The sequence below is a fragment of the Oncorhynchus gorbuscha genome, linkage group LG10, assembly GCF_021184085.1.
Source record: "Oncorhynchus gorbuscha isolate QuinsamMale2020 ecotype Even-year linkage group LG10, OgorEven_v1.0, whole genome shotgun sequence".
Lineage (NCBI taxonomy): Eukaryota > Metazoa > Chordata > Actinopteri > Salmoniformes > Salmonidae > Oncorhynchus > Oncorhynchus gorbuscha.
In genome coordinates this window covers 21,014,604-21,039,092 of record NC_060182.1, presented here as the reverse complement: position 1 = coordinate 21,039,092, position 24,489 = coordinate 21,014,604, and the positions used below count along the sequence as shown (strand labels likewise).

At 46.4% G+C, this 24,489-nt stretch overlaps 1 protein-coding gene across 1 annotated transcript in view; it reads left to right on the top strand.

The window, feature by feature from the left end:
* Positions 1-24,489, top strand: part of zgc:171572 (protein bicaudal D homolog 2) — a 98,624-nt gene that overhangs the window by 51,963 nt on the left and 22,172 nt on the right. The window contains exons 2-6 of the mRNA XM_046365168.1: positions 3,808-4,020; positions 16,229-16,381; positions 17,628-17,842; positions 17,986-18,232; positions 24,031-24,288. Coding sequence (XP_046221124.1) covers positions 3,808-4,020; positions 16,229-16,381; positions 17,628-17,842; positions 17,986-18,232; positions 24,031-24,288 — 1,086 coding nt within the window. The remainder of the gene's footprint in view (positions 1-3,807; positions 4,021-16,228; positions 16,382-17,627; positions 17,843-17,985; positions 18,233-24,030; positions 24,289-24,489) is intronic.

Sequence of the window (24,489 nt, the reverse complement as noted above, 5' to 3'; positions counted from 1 at the left end):
GGTCTATGAGCTCAGTGTTGACTCTGTGTGGACACCTAACGCAGTGCTGGCCTTCAGAGGGGCATGTAGGGACATGTTCATAAGAGTCCTCCAGTTCCATGAGTCCTGTGTTTACATTCTCCTAAACCATAAGCCTCTCCAGGCCTGTGGGTATGTGTGCTAGCTAAGGTGTAGGTGGCCTGATGTCCTTGACTTCTTGTTCCATGCTACAGCCAGAACCATTCCACCATTCTAGAGCCATTCCAGGCTTCCACTGAAAGCATACCGTTGATCTCAAGCAAAATGTTTATCTGATCAACGATGCCATCTACTTTCCTGCACCCTCTATCTCTCCCCAACACAGAAATGTCAACACGTGAGATGTCCATCATGCACTAGACATGATGTCATTGTCATGTCTGGCTGTAACCGCTGAACTAGTTCTACACAGGGGTTCTTCGGCTGTAACTAGGTCAATTTCATAATTGTAATTTTAAAGTGCAGATTTCCTTTTTTCTCTATAGGAAGGAATTACTGGGATTATTATAGAACGCAATAAAACTAGGAAATCCATCCACAGTCACGTGCCCGTGTGTACTGTGGAGTGAATGTGTACTGTGGAGTGAATGTGCACTGTGGAGTGAATGTGTACTGTAGAGTGAATGTGTACTGTAGAGTGAATGTGTACTGTAGAGTGAATGTGTACTGTAGAGTGAATGTGTACTGTAGAGTGAATGTGTACTGTAGAGTGAATGTGTACTGTAGAGTGAATGTGTACTGTAGAGTGAATGTGTACTGTAGAGTGAATGTGTACTGTAGAGTGAATGTGTACTGTAGAGTGAATGTGTACTGTAGAGTGAATGTGTACTGTAGAGTGAATGTGTACTGTAGAGTGAATGTGTACTGTAGAGTGAATGTGTACTGTAGAGTGAATGTGTACTGTAGAGTGAATGTGTACTGTAGAGTGAATGCGTACTGTAGAGTGAATGCGTACTGTAGAGTGAATGCGTACTGTAGAGTGAATGCGTACTGTAGAGTGAATGTGCAGTGTAGAGTGAATGTGTAGTGTGTGTACTATAGAGTGGATGTGTAGAGTGTGTGTAGTGTAGAGTGAATGTGTAGAGTGTGTGTACTGTAGAGTGTTTGTAATGTAGAGTGTGTGTAGTGTAGAGTGTTTGTAATGTAGAGTGAATGTGCAGTGTAGAGTGTGTGTAGTGTAGAGTGAATGTGTAGAGTGTGTGTACTGTAGAGTGTGTGTACTGTAGAGTGTGTGTAGTGTAGAGTGTTTGTAATGTAGAGTGAATGTGTAGTGTGTGTACTGTAGAGTGGATGTGTAGAGTGTGTGTAGTGTAGAGTGAATGTGTAGAGTGTTTGTAATGTAGAGTGAATGTGCAGTGTAGAGTGTGTGTAGTGTAGAGTGAATGTGTAGAGTGTGTGTACTGTAGATTGTTTGTAATGTCGGGGGCAGAGAGAGAGTAAAGGGAAAGGGGGATACCGAGTCAATTGTACAACTGAATGCCTTCAACTGAAATGTGGGGGGCTGCCATAATCGACATCCACATCTTCGGCGCCTGGGGAACAGGCTTAAAACAATGTCAAATGTCTGATTGACTCCGGTGAATCCAGACATGGGGATTGTAGTCCAGCTGAGAAATTTTAATCTCTGTCGGATAAATCACTGCAGTTGGGCATTGGAAATTAAATATGTAAGAGAGAGAGAGAGAGAGACGCAGGGAGCGAGAGAGAAGAGAGACGCAGGGAGCGAGAGAGAAGAGAGACGCAGGGAGCGAGAGAGAGAGAGAGACGCAGGGAGCGAGAGAGAGAGAGAGACGCAGGGAGCGAGAGAGAGAGACGCAGGGAGAGAGAGAGAGAGACGCAGGGAGAGAGAGAGAGAGACGCAGGGAGAGAGAGAGAGAGACGCAGGGAGCGAGAGAGAGACGCAGGGAGCGAGAGAGAGAGAGACGCAGGGAGCGAGAGAGAGAGACGCAGGGAGCGAGAGAGAGAGAGAGACGCAGGGAGCGAGAGAGAGAGAGAGACGCAGGGAGCGAGAGAGAGAGAGAGACTCAGTGAGCGAGAGAGAGAGAGAGACGCAGCGAGCGAGGGGAGAGAGAGAGACGCAGGGAGCGAGGGGAGAGAGAGAGACGCAGGGAGCGAGAGAGAGAGAGAGCAGGGAGCGAGAGAGAGAGAGAGAGACGCAGGGAGCGAGAGAGAGAGAGAGAGAGAGACGCAGGGAGCGAGAGAGAGACGCAGGGAGCGAGAGAGAGAGGGAGAGAGACGCAGGGAGAGAGAGAGAGACGCAGGGAGCGAGAGACGCAGGGAGCGAGAGAGAGAGAGACGCAGGGAGCGAGAGAGAGAGAGACGCAGGGAGCGAGAGAGAGAGAGAGAGACGCAGGGAGCGAGAGAGAGACGCAGGGAGCGAGAGAGAGACGCAGGGAGCGAGAGAGAGACGCAGGGAGCGAGAGAGAGAGACGTAGGGAGCGAGAGAGAGAGACGTAGGGAGCGAGAGAGAGAGACGTAGGGAGCGAGAGAGAGAGACGTAGGGAGCGAGAGAGAGAGAGAGACGCAGGGAGCGAGAGAGAGAGACGCAGAGAGAGAGAGAGAGAGAGAGAGAGTGACGCAGGCAGCGAGAGAGAGAGAGGGTGACGCAGGGAGCGAGAGAGAGAGAGAGTGACGCAGGGAGCGAGTGAGAGAGTGACGCAGGGAGGGAGAGAGAGAGTGACACAGTGAGCGAGAGAGAGAGTGACACAGTGAGCGAGAGAGAGAGAGAAACACAGGGAGCGGGAGGGAGACACTAACCTAGAGTCTCTCTCTGTGGCTGGACATTTCTGAACAGGCACTGTAAAAGGGCTGCCTCGTGGTCCATTAAGAAATTAAGGCCAAAGTCCAGAGAGCGGCAAACATTAATAGTGAATAAACACTCCGTCACCCACCCCAAGCCACTAAACAAAACAGACTAGTGAATACAAGCCGTCTCACACTGTCACACTCTACACTCTACAGGTTGACGTTTATTGAGATGAATCTTGTCCTGGAGGCAGAGCTGAAGGAGTTCCACTAGATGGCCCATGTACAAAGTCAAAATTATATATCGTAAAAAATCATGAAAACAAAAATGTAAGGTTAGCAGTGTGGTTAGGGTTAAGGTTAGTTTTAGGTTTAAAATCAGATTTTTTTTACTTTGTGGCTATGCCAGCTAGTGACTACCCTGAAGAGCTACCTCCAGTACATGAGTCATCCCAATAATGTCCAACCTGCTAACACTCCAGCCTTGTGTCCCTGAGGTAGTAGTCATCTTCCCTTTCTAAACTCCATCTGCTACTTTCAATCTGGGGGATTTGGATGATTTCCTCATTTGATCTGCCTGTACTCCTAAATGACCTCAAGAGCATTAGACTCAATTCTATAATCAGAGAGGGATGGTGATATTTGTCCAGGAGGTTTCCTACAGCCTAAATCTTCTGTTTTATTAGAACTGCCTTCTTCTAAGTCTCTGGTGAGCATGTGCAGTGGGGAGGAAGGGGAGGGAGAGCAGTGAGGTCGGTAGGGGCAGGAGAGATGAATGATGGAGGGATAGAGGCGGGGCAGGGGGATGAATGATGGAGGGATAGAGGCGGGGCAGGGGGATGACAGCATCCAGATGGAAACTGCTGTGACTGAGTGGTTCTCTCTCCAGGGTAGACTATTTTAGGAGGCAGGGTTATTGGTGCAACACTTCTCTGTTCTGTCCCCAGCTGAACCTCAGCTGTAAAAGTAGGCTCATTTCAAAATGGCAGAAATTCCAAATGGGAAAAATAGCTCATTCACCAAACCCTCTCTCTCTCTCTCCAGGCGTTTGGACAAGTCTACTCCAACCATAAGAAGGTGGCTGCCGACGGGGAGAGCAGGGAGGAGTCTCTGATCCAGGAGGCGGTGTGTAAGGAGGCCTATTACGAGCAGCGGGTCCTGGAGCTGCAGACGGAGCTCCGCCAGGCCCGTAATGTCCTCACCAACACCCAGTCAGAGAACGAACGCCTGGCCTCCATCACCCAGGAGATGAGAGAGGTGAGACGAGAAGAAGAGGGAGAAAAAATAGATTCCGTTGCCACATTCTACTGTAGATACAAGTTTGCATACGGACTAATATATACCCCATCTGCACCTGGTATTAAAATGCGTCCTGATATCTGGACGGGTGTAGCCTAGATGCACAAAAGACACATTGGCTCCGTTCACACTGGCAGAATTGCACTACCTGTCTAAACGCAGTATATGTAATCATAACTTGATTGGATCTAGATTTTAGTTAATCATCACTGACCATGACTGGATTAGTTTGTTGGACCATTCGTGATTGGATTTGATAATAGCTATAGACTGGTTATATGAGATCAGATCCTGACAACCTGTGCATGAATGCAATCAAAATTACACTTGTACATGCTCAACTACACAATCACTGGCACACACGCACTCTTTCACCTTCACAAATAAAATCAGAGTTGATTTGTCATGTGCACAGGATACAGCAAGTGTAAACAGTACAGTTAAATTCTTGCTTGCAAGCTCGTCAACCTCAATTAATTCCTCAACAATGCAGTTCTATTGTCATATAAAACAAATGCACATCGGAAAAAAATAAATACACAAGACTATACACTCAGTGTACAAAACATTATGAACACCTGACAGACTGATCAGGTGAATCCAGGTGAAAGCTAGCTAGCTAAACAATGAACCAGTCCCAGATAGCAATGAGGAATGAGCCCAGAAGCGGCCCTCTTCCACGGGGCCAGAACTGATTGAATCGGCCTGGAATCGGGTGTCGGACTCGGCCTAAGTACTGAATGACAGCCCAGAATCGGCGCACGTACATCGGACCGGTTCCGTCTACCGGAATTCAGCCGACTTTGACCGGCATCTTACCAGAATCCCCCCAGAAGCAGCCCGATGCAAATGTAAATGAATGTACACAAAATTAAATATGACTATTATACATTGTATACATACAAATTATACCCATCCGGAAAAAAACATACGCCTGGTGACTGTGTCAGCATGCATGTGCCTGGCCCGCCACAGGAGTCGCTACAGCATGATGGGACAAGGACGTCCTGGCCGGCCACAGGAGTCGCTACAGCATGATGGGACAAGGACGTCCTGGCCGGCCACAGGAGTCTCTACAGCATGATGGGACAAGGACGTCCTGGCCCGCCACAGGAGTCGCTACAGCATGATGGGACAAGGACGTCCTGGCCCGCCACAGGAGTCTCTACAGCATGATGGGACAAGGACGTCCTGGCCCGCCACAGGAGTCTCTACAGCATGATGGGACAAGGACGTCCTGGCCCGCCACAGGAGTCGCTACAGCATGATGGGACAAGGACGTCCTGGCCTGCCACAGGAGTCGCTACAGCATGATGGGACAAGGACTTCCTGACCCGCCACAGGAGTCTCTACAGCATGATGGGACAAGGACGTCCTGGCCTGCCACAGGAGTTTCTACAGCATGATGGGACAAGGACGTCCTGGCCCGCCACAGGAGTCTCTACAGCATGATGGGACGAGGACGTCCTGGCCCGCCACAGGAGTCGCTACAGCATGATGGGACAAGGACGTCCTGGCCCGCCACAGGAGTCGCTACAGCATGATGGGACAAGGACGTCCTGGCCGGCCACAGGAGTCGCTACAGCATGATGGGACAAGGACATCCTGGCCCGCCACAGGAGTCTCTACAGCATGATGGGACGAGGACGTCCTGGCCGGCCAAACCCTCCTCTAACTCATGTGTATCACCTCATGGGTTTCCCGGGCGCGGCTGGCACGGGTCTCGAACCAGCATCTGTAGCAACATGCAGTGTCTTAGACCGCTGCGCCACTCGGGAGGCTCCATCCACAAAGTTGTTCATGCTTATCAATCGCCTTGCACAAAGTATCAAAATACTACACAGGATCCTTAAAGCTAGGTTGATTGTCAATGTTTGAGATTCAACTGCGAGGGAAGAGAAGACAACGCTTCTACTAGTCAGAATCAATCTCACAGGCACAAACATGAGTGGAGCCGCGTTACCACGGGAACATATATTTTGGCTGGTAAAAATTCTGAGTGGCTGGTACATTTTTAAATCTACCTGCCACAGTGGCTGGAGTACCAAAAATGTAATTTGAGGCCCTGATCATTATCAGTAGTGATAAATTAGAGGGATACTGGTAGCAGTTGTGTAATCAGGGTTAGTGAGTGAGCAGCAGGATTAGTATAATACATTGTAGCAGCAGATACACATACCCATACTATCATTGAAGTGTTCCCAATTAATCAAACCTGCCCTCACTTGCACAATGTACACACCCATATATATTTGCTATACATCCAGATTCTGTTTACTGTGGCTACTACACCACAGTTTCAGACTTGCGTGACTGCATTGCTACCGATAGAACTCCGCTTGGCGTGTCCAGGCAGGACTAATCACACCCTGATGGTTTCAGCTGATTTAACTAGCGCCATCATGGCGCCATCATGGCTGTCATATTGATGTGGTCCTGAGACTGCAACCCTGGGGATCTGGGCAGGCCTGAAATGACACAGGGAGAGAGCAGGGAATGCTCTGTTGGCGTGTGCTCTGCTGGCGTGTGCTCTGCTGGCGTGTGCTCTGCCGGCGTGTGCTCTGCCGGCGTGTGCTCTGCCGGCGTGTGCTCTGCCGGCGTGTGCTCTGCCGGCGAGTGCTCTGCCGGCGAGTGCTCTGCCGGCGAGTGCTCTGCTGGCGTGTGCTCTGCTGGCGTGTGCTCTGCCGGCGTGTGCTCTGCCGGCGTGTGCTCTGCCGGCGTGTGCTCTGCCGGCGTGTGCTCTGCCGGCGTGTGCTCTGCCGGCGTGTGCTCTGCTGTGGTGTGATGGAGGGAAAGGTTAACAACCGCTGCTGGTGAAAGGAGATCATACTTGAGTATAACTTTATATATCAGACATTGGCTATAGTACATCTACTGTGGTTACAGGTTACTTGTTGCTTTAGTAATGGGTGAAACTTAAGGCATTTATGCTGCTGCACTGGGACTCATTACGCAGGGTACAGGCACTAGGTCCTGAGACTGGCAGCACGTGCCCTATCATCCAGCCCTGGCATCAGTGACGTCACTCTCACATCAGATCTGGCATTCCTCCCTTGCTTGAGAGCGCCAGCCGTGCCATCCGCCTGCCCTCTTGTCTGCGGAGGGACAGATAAGAGCCAATTATCGAGGAATGTGTATACAGTGAGTGTGTGTGCGCACATGCGTGGATATGCCTGCGTGTCATGTGGGTGTGTCAAGGTTGAGCCAGTGGCGAAGAGATTGAAGTCAACTGTGTATAGGAGTTTTTCAAAGTTTGATTTGTTTTCGAATTCTTTGTGGGTCTGTGTAATCTGAGGAAAATATGTTTCACTATTAGGGTCATACATTTGGCAGAGATTCAGGAAGTGCAGCTCTGTTTTCACCTAATTTTGTGGGCAGTGTGCACATAGGCAGACCTAGCTCTCAAGAGTCGACAGGCTTTCTCAATAGCAAGGCTAACCTCACGGAGTCTGTACACAGTCAAAGCTTTTCTTCATTTTGGGTCAGTCACAGTGGTCAGGTATTCTGCCACTGTTTACTCTCTGTTTAGGGCCAAATAGCATTCTAGTTTGCTCATTTTTTTGGTTAATTCTTTCCATGTTTTCTCATGATTTGGTTGGGTCTAATTGTGTTGCTGTCCTGGGGCTATATGGGGTCTGTTTGTGAACAGAGTCCCAGGGCCACTTGCTTTGGGGAGTCGTCTCCAGGTTCATCTCTCTATAGTTGTTATGGAAGGTTTGGGAGTCGCTTTCTTTTAGGTGGTTGTAGAATGTAATGTCTTTCTGGGTTTGGATAATTAGCGGGTATTGTCCTAATTCTGCTCTGCATGAATTACTTAGTGTTTTACGTTGTACATGGAGGATGTTTTTGCAGAATTCTGCATGCAGTCTCTCGACTTGATGTCCCATTTTGTCGCTCTCTCTTTCATTCTTTCTCTCTCCCTTAGTCTCCCCTCTCTCTCTCTCTCTCTCTCTCTCTCTCTCTCTCTCTCTCTCTCTCTCTCTCTCTCTCTCTCTCTCTCTCTCTCTCTCTCTCTCTCTCTCTCTCTCTCTCTCTGTCCATCTCACTCTCTCTCTCTCTCTCTCTCTCTCTCTCTCTCTCTCTCTCTCTCTCTCTCTCTCTCTCTCTCTCTCTCTCTCCGTTTGTCTCCCCCTCTCTCTCTCACCCTTCCTTGTTTAACCCCTTTCCTCAAATCTGTCCATGTTGGGATTCAGCAGGTTTGGTTAAACTCTGCGACAGCGTTTTGCTGCTTAGCGATTCCTCCAGTTCTCGGAGGGGAGGGGGTCTGAAGACCTCCGTCTCTGAGTGAGTTTGACACCCCGTCTGTTTGACCCCCCCGTCTGTTTGGAAAAACGTCTGTTGAGAGCTTAATGAATCCCCACACTTTGCTTTGAGCCAGCTAAAGACTAGTGTTTATTACGGAGATTTGGGCAAAGAAGTTCTTAAGACGACATTTACTTCATATGGACTCTAAAGACTAGTGTTTATTACGGAGATTTGGGCAAAGAAGTTCTTAAGACGACATTTACTTCATATGGACTCCCGGATTCCTCCGTTATTTTGGCTCTGGGACTGAAATTAGTCTTAAGATTGGCTTTCTGTAAACCAGATGTCCTTCTCCAAAATGTAGCTCACATGTTGTTATACTTAGGCTGTGTGATTGAGGTCTAAAATAGGAGGCACTTCTGAGTAAACACATGAAAACCTGAACACAAGAATCAGCCCCCACTTAATGAACACATGAATCCACTTATTCCTATGTACTTACCCCACTTAATGAACACATGAATCCACTTATTCCTATGTACTTACTTACATCGCTCTTTCTGTGAATACAGAGAAGCTGATTTTAGAGCCATATTAATGCTGGGAGCAAGTCTTCAGTAACAGTGCTGTTACTGGTGCTCGACTGGTGTCCTTGTGTGTGGCTCTGTCTGCCTGAAGGAGCCAACTTCATTGTGAACACACACACACACACACACACACACACACACACACACACACACACACACACACACACACACACACACACACACACACACACACACACACACACACACACACACACACACACACACACACACACACACACAGGGACTGGTGCAGTGGCATGGTGGGTGGCCAGGGCTAATTGGCTAGATGGAGGGGGTTGGAGTGTAAATCTCACTATTTGCAGGAGATAGTGACATCCCTCCACTGGCACTTTATGGGCACCGGGAGGTGAGGTAGTGGGCAGAAGGCGGACAGCGGGTGGATCCAGGGCACTGAGGCTGGCATTGTGATGGGGACTGAGGACACTGAAAGGACCCTTCGTCAGCTAGCTTTAAAATTAGGCAACTAGGGAAGGAGGGAGAAAGGGAGAGGGTGGCAAGAGGACCTGTGAGGAGAGTGTGAAAGAGAGGAGAATAGGAGAGAAACATCTGAGAGAGGTTTAATGAGAACAGAGGCCCTAATCGTGATGTGTTTCTTTCTTTTTCTGGGAAATGCTTGGCAAACCTGCTTTCGTCAGGGGGATGATTTTATCCAAACCTCTGTCAGTTGATCTGTCATGAGACTGGTCACTGTTTGCTTTGCCCCGTGACTGTTGACCTTCTTTATCTATGAGGGATTTAAAATAGAAAAATAGGCAGTCTCTAGACAGCCTAAACAACCCTTGATACAGTACCTGTCTGCTGTATCGGATGCAGACATTTTATGATACATAATTGTGTCAGAGAGGTTCAGGCACCATGTGAGAGGTCATTTTCATGATACATAATTGTGTCAGAAAGGTTCAGGCACCATGTGAGAGGTCATTTTCATGATGTCCCATAGACATTAATGACCAGTGCTGTCAAAATTATGTTTTTCCTGTGTTTTATATAATCTTGTCACAGATGATGAAACTAACATTGTAAAAGTGTGACAAAATGTTATCCATGTTATTTCCTGATTGTATTTTCAACCAGAAACTATCTACACAGGCCCTTCTAATCAACAGGTTTGCATGGGCAGGAGTTACTGTTTTCCATGGGGACGTCACCATGCAGTAAATTGGTTATTCTACAAAGGGTTGGTCAAAACAAACATTGGGATTGGTTGAGACGCATTCTAAGCCATACTAAAAAACCTGTTTAGCACGGGTCAGCCTATGACTTAAAATGTGAATCTTGTTTTCTGTTACTTCTGAGAAATCCCTGCACATCCACTGTCCCATCAGCCCAGCCAGCCAATTCATTAACTTGATTTCCACTGTAAAAATCATCTAGACATTATTCCCCAAATGCTTCGAGCCTGACATTTGCTATCTGTATCTGCACATTTGCAACATTGTTTCAATATTGAAATTCGATCTCCACTGTCCTATTGGGAATGAACCTGCCAGTCAAAATTATGAATAAGTATCATTTTTATGGATATAAACAAATAAATGAAATACAGCTACTTTGCTGTTATTCTTGCTGCACAGTTTGTCGTGACTGTGTTAGCCGTAGTTGGCTAGCTAGCAAGCAAGGGAGGAGAACATTAAGAACAAACGACTGGGTCACGTTCATAGATACGTAAAACAAAAAGACCAACCTAACCAATAGAATGAACGGCCAGCTGGCTTGGCTAGCAACCGTAGATGTGTCGGGACTAGGCCTATATTTTTGTTGAGGGATGAAATAGTAGCCTATGAAAACATTGATCAAAATAACGTTTTTTTATTTCATTGGTAACCTGAAGGTTAGCAACAAACCGAACAGCGGCACGTAGTGTCAAGATACTTTGTTTATAACAGGGTTTGTACCATAATGGTTTACGTCACCGCCCTGAGATCTAAAGGTCCTGAGTTCGCCTCTCGGAGGATACGTTTTGACCATTCTCTGTCGTGTATAGTTTGGACTCCCCCGCCCATACCAGTCACCACACACACACACACACACACACACACACACACACACACACACACACACACACACACACACACACACACACACACACACACACACACACACACACACACACACACACACACACACACACGCCCGGTGTGTACTTATTTTCAATTATTAGATAGCTCTTAAAAGTGCATCCTTGAGTCGCAATGAACAGGGTGTGTGATGTGTGTACTACTTTGCACGTCTTGCTTCTACGGAGGAGAGAGAACGGTGGAGACTGGAGAGACCAACTCCCAATTCTCAAGGAATACATCATTGCCCTCATCCGTCAGATGCACTCCACCCCGCTCCGCTCCACTGCTTAATGGCAGGGTGACGGATTGTGTTCCCTGAAACGCATACAGCAGGAGATTGACAGAGCCCCGGGCCCTCTCTATGAGCTGGTCTCACTGGAACATCTAGCTCCTCTGCTGCGCGATATCAGAGAAGACCACCATTGTCCCGGGAAACATTCGGATGACCACCTCGAAATCAAGCACGTCTGTGTACCCTTGGTGTATCCTAGGTTGTTTCCACCAAGGTGGATGACAAGGGGGAGAAGTATGTAGCACAGCCCTCTGTTGTTGCAGAATACAGAGCACCTAATAGAACAGTCAGTAATGTATGTAAATAGTTCATGGATAGGCTGCATGTTGATTATTTGTGTATTTTCCAGGAGCTTGCGTGATTGTCTTGTTAAGGAAAGGTTTTGCAGCTTACTCCATATTGGCTTAAATAAGCTTCTGGTTTTTCTCTTCCCTGTGGAAAATCAGCTGTTAATATAAAGGAAATAATAATAACTACATTATTTCTGTTGACATTCGTCATTGTGTATTTTTACTTTACAGTATTGCTGTGTTATGCTGAATCATGTTGTATAATAATGTTACATAGTCACCTTCCGGTGTAAAAAATAAACGTGTTTTAAGTGAGAAGCAGCATTGGCCTGAATCGGAAAAATAATTGAAATTCACATGAGCATCACAATGCATACTTCACCCATGCTCTACCAAGGTTTTCCAGCACACAGCTTTGACCTACTACAGTATCTATGTTGGTCTATTGTACTTCCAACAATAGATTGCTTAGGATTCAAACCTTCTCAAACAGTCAAATCCATACTCTTCAGCGGGATAATGGACTTTACATTGTCCTGCTATTTAAATCATGTGTATATCATCAGGCTATTGTGAGTTTGTATTATTGTAGCATCATCATCTTTAAAAAGGACCATGTTTGAAAAACAAGTGGTTCTGAGCTTATGTCAATATTACACAGTTTACAGGTACAGAAATCAGGAATGTTGACAGGCTCTATAGACATCTATCTATATGAGTCACTGTGTCCAACACACCACCGGTCGTTGTCCTGTTGGGTACCTACTGACCTGATGGTCTTGTCAGTATAAAAGCAAAGGTTGCTTTCAGATAATAAAAAAAGCTTGAAAAGGTAGTGAAATGGAGTAATGTCTTAGTGTGGGGTGTGAAGAACACAATACATTACCTTGTATCCAGTACAAATCCCCATTATTGTGAGCCAGACAGTGCTGTCATATCAGTAATCCCTCTTCGTGCCATCTGGGAATCTTGTACCTTCTTTCCAGGGAAGGGAAATGGGAAAAGGTAGTAAATGTGGGATTTTCATGGAAAAACACACTAGATATCCCATACTATTAAGACCAAGCCAGAGTCTAACCACAGTTTCAAAACCCACCTAATCTACAGCGGTATTGAGCTGTAACCTCTAACATAGTGATTTACCGAGTTATATATTTTCAATAGCGGTGATTGTGAAAAGCTCAAACACTTTAGGCACGAACTCTAAGCTTTGCTGAGACATGAGCTGGTTAAGACTCAGTATGCTGTCGAAGGCGGTTTTTGGTTGTGAAATTGGAGCTATAGGTTTGAAAGTGTTCAGTAGAGTTCCAGTATGACTGAATTGGCTCAGAGGAGGGAGCTCTGACCTCTAGAATCTACTGAGCCAGTGCTTTCATATCCTTTACAGCAGCACCCACTGCATCCCATATAGAGAGAGGATTACACCACAGTCAAGGACTTATCAGAGGACACAGAGATATGCACACATACTGTATACTGCACATTAGGCTTAATTTATCACTACAGCTATGCTTGTACTTGTGCACAGTTTGCACACATTAACATTAATACTCTTAAGTATTATCCAAACACACACACTCCCCAGTCAGGTGGGTTTGAGTGTGTGTGTCTGAGTGAGGCAGTTGGTGTGTGCCTGTAGTGACAGCAGGCAGGGAGTCTCCATAAACCACACATCTCTTTATGTTAATCAGACATCTCGCATTGACAGGGTCCTTAATGTGGGATGTCAAATGTCAGCAAAACCAGAAACCCCCAGGGGAGGGCTCTGTCATTCGCCTGAGTAAATGTTATTCAGGTTTTATGGCAGCCACACACTCGGCCACCATAAATTCTGCTGTGTAACTACGGCCCACCTTTTCTGTCCGGCAGAATTGCAGACACCCCTTCACGCAGTCGCCGAGGACCTCTGCATGGTCAGTGATGGCGGGAGCAGAGTGGGCTCTTACGGATAGCAGGGTGTAAGGTCAAAACCCTCGTTTGTATCCTAATCGGTTTGGGGAGCCTCTTAATCAGTTTGTGTGGTGGTCTGTATTCATTAAAGCCAGACAGCACTGACCCTCCAGCTGAGGAAACTGACCCTGGACTGGAAGAGACCGTTCCATATTACTTAGACTGGACCACCTGGCTATCTTTGTCAATCCTGCACATGACAAATCACTGTAGAGAAAAGGGAAACAGACTTGCACTGTAGATTGCGCTAACATAGATTTAGCCTGCTCCCGGACTTAAGTAGTTCACTATTTTACAACATGATGTTAGATGGTTCCTCACCTTGATAGTAGTCTATGGGCCAGGAGAAATTGTAATCCAAAATTTGGGTTCACTACAATCTTCAGCTAACCTTAGCCACCGCTAGCTAAAAATATATGGAAGTGATGTGGGCATGACCAAAAGCACCTGAAATCTACTCCAATAAACTCCATATTTGGTTTGAGGTTACTTCAAGGTGATATGGACATTAAAAAAAGTAATGTTCACATGCCCCTATCATTACCATTGATTTTTAGCTAGCGGTGTCTAAAGTTAGCTGAAGTTTGTAGTGGCTGTTTAAAGAAGACCGAACCATGGATTACAATTTCTCCTGGCCCATAGACTACTATCAGGTTGAGGAACCATCTAACATCATATTGTAAAATAGTTAACTGCTCCTTTAAACCTCTACTCTGGAACTCTCTCCATTGATCATGCTCTGAAGTCCAGAAGTAGTTTCATTGAGATGGCCTCATTTTGACCCTGCGTGCAGAAACTCTCAGTCCTGCAGCTGTGCTCTGTTCATTTGAGCTTTCTGAGAAATGTCAGTGGTGTCAATGCTAAATGTAGTCTATAGGTGAAGGAATTACACTGCTGAGTGTTGTTGATGGGGTCCAACCAAATGAGTCAGAATGTCTCGTATGGGGCTTTAGGTCTTGACTTCAGCACAGCCGTCATGTCATTTACATTTTACAGATAAGCAGGCAAGAGCCCCTTCTACATTCCAACTTGTCTCATTATAGTCAGTGTATTTCAGTCAGCCTAACCCTTCACTTACTGTGCAGCCTTAACCTGGCTATTTAAGCATAGCCTACTATTCAAGTGTGTTTTTAAGTACTAAAAGACTGTTAGCGGAATGTACACCAGAGCAGGGAAGTACACAGACATGTAAGTGTACTGTAAAGTCCAAAGACTGTAGGTAATGATTTAGCCACTGTAGTTGTATGGCGATTGTATCGATTCCTTCCTGCCTTCCCAGCTGGAGATTCCGAAGTGCAATTACAGTGTAGTATTATCGTGATGGGTGTGATCTGTATGGTAGATCATGCATTATTCATCAATGCACCAATACCAGGATTTCCACACAGGCAGGATAGACTATGCCCACGCTCATTATACATGCACACAACCTCATGAATATTCATGAGTCTTCATCCAACCATCAACATCAATCGGGTGATGCTCTTAGTGATTAATTATTACAGAGAGATAATGAGGAGCATGTACTTCCTTCAACAGGGATTTAGCATCGCTCTGAAAACATGCTAACGGTGGAAACACATTCTACAGATATAATGGTATCCGCAAGCTAAGATAGTAATTGCATATGAAGTCCTATTAGATGGGTAATGGACAGTAATAAAGACAAATGGGTTGATTCAATTGGTTAAATTGATTAAATTGGTTAAACTGATGAGTCAAATTACTGAGATGTTTTTGTAGAATGCATTTCAAACTTTCCACATACTCAATCAGCACCTGTTCTTAAAGATAGTGACCCCTCTGATTTGTGACTGGATTGACGTGTGTGTTGACGGATACTCCTTTTTCACCTTAACTCGGTCACCTGAAAGGATTAGAGGTTGTGTGTCACGCTACACACATGCACGCATAATCAAAGAGACCCCACTGCATGGCTGAACTCACTCTCAAAATGAATGCCTTCATACACTCATAACAGGTTGCACATGCTCGCTCTCAAAGTCACACACACATACATTCAGAGCAAGCACCACACACGCCTTTACTGAGTATCTCCTTACTGCTGAGCTTTTATGTAGCCTAACCTTCAGACTTAGGCATTTGTAAGCGAAGGGGAGACTGGCTGGGATGGGTAGGGATGGGGGATGACAGGGGAAGGTTTAAGGGGTGGTAGGGGAGATATTCGAGGCCAACGGAGGGGAAGGAAGGGGTATGAACGAGGACAGACTGGGGGACAGAGAGAGACGGTGAGGACACAGGCTGGCTGCTCTGCAGGGCTTACAGTATCTGATCCTGTTGGCTTTGAGCCTGTCAGTCTGTCATCGGAGGAGGGGAACAGGGAGTTATCTCTGAGTTCTCTCTCTTTCCTCTCTTCCCTCGCTACATTCTTACATTCAAGTGATTAAAGGAGACGAGGCCAAGCTCACTGCAAGGTGGGAGATGCTGCATTCAGCTGTATCTGTATTACAGTAAGCATGTTAATCTGTCAGGTATTGATAACACATGCTAGCGTCTGTACTACATCGAGCTGCTTCGACATCTTTGTGTCAATCAATACATGTAAGCTACTGTACTCAAGTCTAACATACAGTGCCTTCGTAAACTATTCAGACCCCTTGACTTTTTCCACATATTTGTTACGTTACAGCCTTATTCTAATGTATTTCTCTCCATCCCTCCCTCCTCTTCTCCCTCTGTCCCTGTCGTTCACCCCTACAGAACATCCAGGTGGTGGAACTGCAGCGGACCCGCCTGCGTGATGACATCAAAGAGTATAAGTTCCGGGAGGCACGTCTGCTGCAGGACTACACAGAGCTGGAGGAGGAGAACATCTCCTTTCAGAAACAGGTTTCCGGGCTCAAACAGACCCAGGTGAAGAGCAACACCACTACATCGGGGAGAGGAGGAGGGGGGGGGGGGTCGCTAGTTTGGAAAATGGGGATGTGGGATAGTAAGGAGAATAGGTAAGGGAACATCATCCTGAATAAACGGGTCTCTTTGCTCACCAGAGGGTTGGGGTGAGGCTAGATGGGATGGGGGAAGGGGGAAGGGAAATGAGATGAGATCAACCCATCATGCATTTCACTTTTGTATTCGTTGCATGTGACAAATAAAATTTGATTTGATCTTTACATCAGAGGAGGTTGGTGGCACCTTAATTGGGGAGGATGGGCATGTGGTAATGGCTGGCGCGGAATAGGTGGAATGTTATCAAATACATTAAACATGGTTTCCTTGTGTTTTGATGCCATTCCATTCGCTCCGTTCCAGCCATTATTATGCGCCGTCCTCCCCTCAGCAGCCTCCACTGCTTTACATGCACTCTCTTGCTTCTGTAGGCTTCTCCTCCACTCACACTTCATTATGAACCCCTCACTGCGTATAGCTGAATCTGCTCGAGGCCCAGTTAACCCAGGCTCTCTGAACCTAGGCTTTGCAGTGTCTACCACACACCCCAGTCTATGCGACTCACAGTTGTCCATGTATTCACACCATAGACCTCTGTCTGTCTGCACTCTCCAGTGTCTGCTGCTCACATCGACCTGGAATACACTGATTTAATTCAGATTATAGAAACCACGCTCAGATTTAATAAAGCGATACGCCTTTATGTGGAGGCCTATTTGCTCCTAGAGAGAGAAGAAGCGTGTCTGAATGTGACACAATTGAATGTAGTGTTTCTGGTAATCCCCACTTCTAGCCAGTTTTCCCTCTCCGTATGCCACAGAGACGGAGAGAGATGTGGTGTTGCAAAGCAAATACTCTGAGTTTAATTCATACCAATGGCAAAAAACATTGAGGATTTCGTTTCAAAATTATTTTTTAATGTGGGAACTGCTAATACTTCACATGCCGCATATCAAGGGATTATGTTTGTTAAATTTAAAGGCATAATTTTAAAACAGAAGGCTGTAGGCTAGAGTATTAATTGGCAAATGTAAGATTACAGTACCAAATCCTGTTTAAATGAAAAGGCAATTTTGCACTTTTAAAAGACCCCTTTTTATGGTGACCAAACGAGTTGATTAAACCAGTATGGTGTCCTATTTCCATTTCCCCTATATAAGCCCACCTTTATGCTTTTATTAACACCTACCTGCCTGTCCCGCCCCTACAGGTGGAGTTTGAGGGTCTGAAGCACGAGATTCGTCGTCTGGAGGAAGACACCCAGTTCCTGAACAGCCAATTGGAGGACGCCATCCGCCTGAAGGAGATCGCCGAGCGACAGCTAGGGGAAGCCCTGGAGACCATCAAGACTGAGTGCGAGCAGAAGGCCGCCCTAAGGAAAGAGCTCTCCCATTACATGAGCATAGGCGACTCTATGTACCACAGGTACATACACCATACACAATCAAAGGCACCAATTCCATCTGTAACACCTCATCCATCAAAACCCTGTACAATATAATAAACAGCATTATGAGAATAACTGTGAAATTCATGTTATCATGTGCTGGTCCTCTCTCTCTTCCCAGCCCGCTCAGCATCTCTCTGGATGGGCTCAGGTTCAGCGATGACGCAGCCACGGAACCCAACAACGACGAGGCTCTCCATGGTTACGAGAATGGCTTCAGCAAGCTTGCCAACGCCATCACTGAGGACAACCGTGCGTCCACGCCCAAGAAGGGTGACCTGTTCCGCCCCGTCCCCAGCCTGGTAGATGACCTGCTGAGTGAACTCAACATCTCTGAGATCCAGAAACTCAAACAGCAGCTGCTGCAGGTTCGTAGACAGTGAATCTGTTACACTGTGTATGACTGTGCATGAGAGGGATAAGAGTCAGGAATATCCAGCTGCTGCAGGTTCGTAGACAGTGAATCTGTTACACTGTGTATGACTGTGCATGAGAGGGATAAGAGTCAGGAATATCCAGCTGCTGCAGGTTCGTAGACAGTGAATCTGTTACACTGTGTATGACTGTGCATGAGAGGGATAAGAGTCAGGAATATCCAGCTGCTGCAGCTATAACCATAATGTTGCATTCAGTGAATCTGTTACACTGTGTATGACTGTGCATGAGAGGGATAAGAGTCAGGAATATCCAGCTGCTGCAGCTATAACCATAATGTTGCATTCAGTGAATATGTTACACTGTGTATGACTGTGCATGAGAGGGATAAGAGTCAGGAATATCCAGCTGCTGCAGCTATAACCATAATGTTGCATTCAGTGAATCTGTTACACTGTGTATGACTGTGCATGAGAGGGATAAGAGTCAGGAATATCCAGCTGCTGCAGCTATAACCATAATGTTGCATTCAGTGAATCTGTTACACTGTGTATGACTGTGCATGAGAGGGATAAGAGTCATATCTGTTACAGCTGCTGAGAGGGATAAGAGTCAGCCAGCTGCTGCAGCTAACCATAATGTTGCATTCAGTGAATCTGTTACACTGTGTATGACTGTGCATGAGAGGGATAAGAGTCAGGAATATCCAGCTGCTGCAGCTATAACCATAATGTTGCATTCAGTGAATCTGTTACACTGTGTATGACTGTGCATGAGAGGGATAAGAGTCAGGAATATCCAGCTGCTGCAGCTATAACCATAATGTTGCATTCAGTGAATCTGTTACACTGTGTATGACTGTGCATGAGAGGGATAAGAGTCAGGAATATCCAGCTGCTGCAGCTATAACCATAATGTTGCATTCAGTGAATCTGTTACACTGTGTATGATAAATCAAATCAAATTTTATTTGTCACGTATACATGGTTAGCAGATGTTAATGCGAGTGTAGCGAAATGCTTGTGCTTCTAGTTCCGACAATGCAGTAATAACCAACAAGTAATCAAACTAACAATTCCAAAACTACTGTCTTATACACACATGTGTAAGGGGATAAAGAATATGTACATAAAGATATATGAATGAGTGATGGTACAGAGTGGCATAGGCAAGATACAGTAGATGGTATCGAGTACAGTATATACATATGAGATGAGTATGTAAACAAAGTGGCATAGTTAAAGTGGCTAGTGATACATGTATTACATAAAGATGCAGTAGATGATATAGAGTACAGTATATACGTATACATATGAGATGAATAATGTAGGGTATGTAAACATTATATTAGGTAGCATTGTTTCAAGTGGCTAGTGATATATTTTACATAATTTCCCATCAATTCCCATTATTAACGTGGCTGGAGTTGAGTCAGTGTGTTGGCAGCAGCCACTCAATGTTATAGTGATGGCTGTTTAACAGTCTGATGGCCTTGAGATAGAAGCTGTTTTTCAGTCTCTCGGTCCCAGCTTTGATGCACCTGTACTGACCTCGCCTTCTGGATGTTAGCGGGGTGAACAGGCAGTGGCTCGGGTGGTTGATGTCCTTGATGATCTTTATGGCCTTCCTGTAACATCGGGTGGTGTAGGTGTCCTGGAGGGCAGGAAGTTTGCCCCCGGTGATGCGTTGTGCAGACCTCACTACCCTCTGGAGAGCCTTACGGTTGTGGGCGGAGCAGTTACCGTACCAGGCGGTGATACAGCCCGCCTGGATGCTCTCGATTGTGCATCTGTAGAAGTTTGTGAGTGCTTTTGGTGACAAGCCGAATTTCTTCAGCCTCCTGAGGTTGAAGAGGCGCTGCTGCGCCTTCTTCACGATGCTGTCTGTGTGGGTGGACCAATTCAGTTTGTCTGTGATGTGTATGCCGAGGAACTTAAAACTTGCTACCCTCTCCACTACTGTTCCAACGATGTGGATAGGGGGGTGTTCCCTCTGCTGTTACCTGAAGTCCACAATCATCTCCTTAGTTTTGTTGATGTTGAGTGTGAGGTTATTTTCCTGACACCACACTCCGAGGGCCCTCACCTCCTCCCTGTAGGCCGTCTCGTCGTTGTTGGTAATCAAGCCTACCACTGTTGTATCGTCCGCAAACTTGATGATTGAGTTGGAGGCGTGCGTGGCCACGCAGTCGTGGGTGAACAGGGAGTACAGGAGAGGGCTCAGAACGCACCCTTGTGGGGCCCCAGTGTTGAGGATCAGCGGGGTGGAGATGTTGTTGCCTACCCTCACCAACTGGGGGCGGCCCGTCAGGAAGTCCAGTACCCAGTTGCACAGGGCGGGGTCGAGACCCAGGGTTCTCGAGCTTGATGACGAGCTTGGAGGGTACGCTGCTCTTATATTCAGTAGTTCTTCTCGACTGTATGTAATGAAATCTAAGATGACCTGGAGTACCAATGTAAGAAATAACACGTAAAAAAAAACTGCATAGTTTCCTAGGAACGCGAAGCGAGGCCGCCATCTCTGTTGGCGCCAGAATGAATGACGTCAAGGTTTGAATTACTCATTGATATTAAAATGTTCAAAACTAACTTTGATATCTTCAAAGCCTACAGGAACGTTGTCGTGCCCAGGACCCTCACTCACCCTCGTAATTCAAATGTTTTTGGCAGTGGGGAATAGAAGTGTGTTTGAAGGCCCAGTCTACACACACTAACATACATGTAAATTAGTTGTGGCGATCCTGTCAATATTTTCTTCTGAGATCCAATAACGATGTACATCAGAGTGACCTGACCAATGCACTTAGCTCCTATTTATAGCCTAGTGGTAAAATAGAAGCTAAGTGCAATGGTCTGGTCACTCTGAGGAAGACATTTGTCACCTGTTCTCATCCACGACAATGGATTAGTGTGAGCTAAAAAAAAAGATCTGCCTTTTATGTTGAGTGCTCCAACTGCTTTCTGCCAGGAATTAGTCCTTTTAGAAGTGTTTCTTTGAAAGCTCTTCTCATGATTTTTGTCATTGTTTTTTAGCACCCCTCCTTTCCTGTTTGCTGAAGTGTAGGCCCACCCGAACGCTGTACATCAATCTTCCCTGTTCGCTGAAGCGTAGGCCCACCCGAATGCTGTACATCAATCTTCCCTGTTCGCTGAAGCGTAGGCCCACCCGAACGTTGTACATCAATCTTCCCTGTTCGCTGAAGCGTAGGCCCACCCGAACGTTGTACATCAATCTTCCCTGTTCGCTGAAGCGTAGGCCCACCCGAACGTTGTACATCAATCTTCCCTGTTCGCTGAAGCGTAGGCCCACCCGAACGTTGTACATCAATCTTCCCTGTTCGCTGAAGCGTAGGCCCACCCGAACGTTGTACATCAATCTTCCCTGTTCGCTGAAGCGTAGGCCCACCCGAACGCTGTACATCAATCTTCCCTGTTCGCTGAAGCGTAGGCCCACCCGAACGCTGTACATCAATCTTCCCTGTTCGCTGAAGCGTAGGCCCACCCGAACGCTTTACATCAATCTTCCCTGTTTGCTGAAGCGTAGGCCCACCCGAACGCTGTACATCAATCTTCCCTGTTCGCTGAAGGGTAGGCCCACCCGAACGCTGTACATCAATCTTCCCTGTTCGCTGAAGCGTAGGCCCACCCGAACGCTGTACATCAATCTTCCCTGTTTGCTGAAGCGTAGGCCCACCCGAACGTTGTACATCAATCTTCCCTGTTTGCTGAAGTGTAGGCCCACCCGAACGCTGTACATCAATCTTCCCTGTTTGCTAAAGCGTAGGCCCACCCAAACGTTGTACATCAATCTTCCCTGTTTGCTGAAGCGTAGGCCCACCCGAACGCTGTACATCAATCTTCCCTGTTTGCTGAAGTGTAGGCCCACCCGAACGCTGTACATCAATCTTCCCTGTTTGCTGAAGCGTAGGCCCACCCGAACGCTGTACATCAATCTTTCCCCCGCAAGGGTCCAGCAGGATAATTATTCAATAGTAGAGCTCTTGAGAAGGCTCAATCTATCACCTGCTGATTTATTAAGTGTCATTGGTCCAGAGAAGCCAAAGGGAGATCAAAGTCAATTACAACATAGAGTCAAAAGCAAATAAACACCATAGAACTCCAATACTTTAAGTGTACACATAGCAAATACTGATGAGGGCTTTTCTACCTCAGGCTGTCATGTACTGTAGATCTCTGTATAGCCTCATCAGCTCTTAGAGCCTACATACAGTACCATTCATTGGAATCAGAATGATTTCCTTGACTACCCTAGAAGCCAAGCCTCTTGTTGGAATGTGAAGTCGGCCGGTCGAATCGGTCAGACAAGTGTGTCAGGTGCCCCCCCCCTCCCTCCTGCCATCTGTCAGAACATCAGAACACCACAGTTGTCTCCATGGTTACCAGTGTGTACTGGTTGGATACCTGTGGGTGAAAAGACTCAATTTCCCCCCCCAACACATCACAATGAGGTTGTCACCAGGTTGTCTCTAGGTTACCATAGCATTTCCTTGGTATGAGTACCATGACATTTAACGCGATCCGGTCCTTTGATACTGAATTTCTGAGGCAGCAGCAGGCGTTAGTGTTCAGCATTAAGCCAACATAGTCTCAACCAGCCCTGTGGGTCCCCTCCTCTGGCCGGAATTGCAACAGGGAAACCCAAACCTCTACTCAATAATTCAACTGCTCTGATGCCATTCTCTCTCTCCTCGCCCTATCAATCACAGACCGATTAATCAATCCCAGACATCCGCTCGCAGCAGATCACCCTACTCTTCAGTTACATCAGAATCAATACTCCCACTGTGCAATCAGATCCAAAATGGCTACCGTGGGAGTATGATTCTCACTTATGCGAACCAGTTGCCCTTTTACACAGTAGGCCCAGTGGCCCATATGCCTTTTACATATTTAGGTCACGTCCATCTACATTAGAGGATGGAAGATGAGTCCTAGCTGTAAGCAGCAGGCATCTTTAATATGCCAAACATCTACTCTAAGGAAATCATTTGATTAAGACACTCCTCAAGCTTAGCATTACCAAGATGCTTGTCAAGGTCATCAACAAGAATTAGGGAGGAGGACAGATTGAGGGCGGGGTATGGTAAGGGGGGGCGGGGTATGGAAAGCTGTATCCTTAGTCTAAGTACTGTATCCTTAGTCTCATCACATAATTAAGTTTGTATATACTTTACTTAAAAATACAGTATGCTGAGAGCTAAAAGTTCCTTTCCTGACTATTCATGTCTAAATATTCTAGATAGATATTTATTAAACCATTTCCTCCTTTTGAGTCCTGTCATCAAGACATATTCATCCCAGCTGAATAACAGAGTAAGATTAACAGTGATACTCATCTATTATTGACACACCATCAGCCCCTGAAAATAGCTGGGTGCCTCAGAGGCCTGCACTACTCTGTGTGAGTGTTTGTGTGTGTAAATGGACCCAGCTCTGGTCCCTCTGCCAACACAGAGTTGAACCCATTCCAGACTTTTCCAAGGTCACACAGGCTCTGAATTGGCACAGAGACGCACTGTCTTTGGTTACATACTGTAGTGTTCTTAGTGAGTCCTTCAAACCACCAGAGATGTTATCTGTTATATTGAAACACCGCCATCATCATCCTTCAGGACATTCATTTGCATTCGGTAGTCTGAGACAGAGACTACCTAATGCATTATTATGTCTAAATTCTAATGTTTATCAATTGTTTCAGTCACTTTTCTGTCCAGACACTTACCGTACCAACTTAATAAATCTGTCTTATGTTCTGTCTCCTCCGTCTCTAGATGGAGCGTGAGAAGGTGTCTCTGGTGACCACGCTGCAGGACTCCCAGAAGCAGTTGGAGCAGGCCCACGGGGCCCTGGAGGAGCACCAGGACAAGGTCAGCCGTCTCACCGAGAACCTCAACGCCATACGGAGGCTACAGGCCAGCAAGGAGCGCCAGTCAGCCCTGGACAATGAGAAGGAGCGCGACAGCAACGAGGACGGGGACTACTACGAGGTGGACATCAACGGACCCGAGATCCTGGAATGCAAGTACAAGGTAATTGAACATGTATACAAACACACATATACTGTAAGCACACACAAACGTTTGTTTTACTATCCTTGTGGGGTCCAAACAATTGATTCCCATTCAAAATCCTAATCATATTTTCCCTAAACCTAACCCCAATTCTAACTCACACACACACACACACACACACAAACACACACAGATGTTGAAGCTATTCCTGAATCTCTG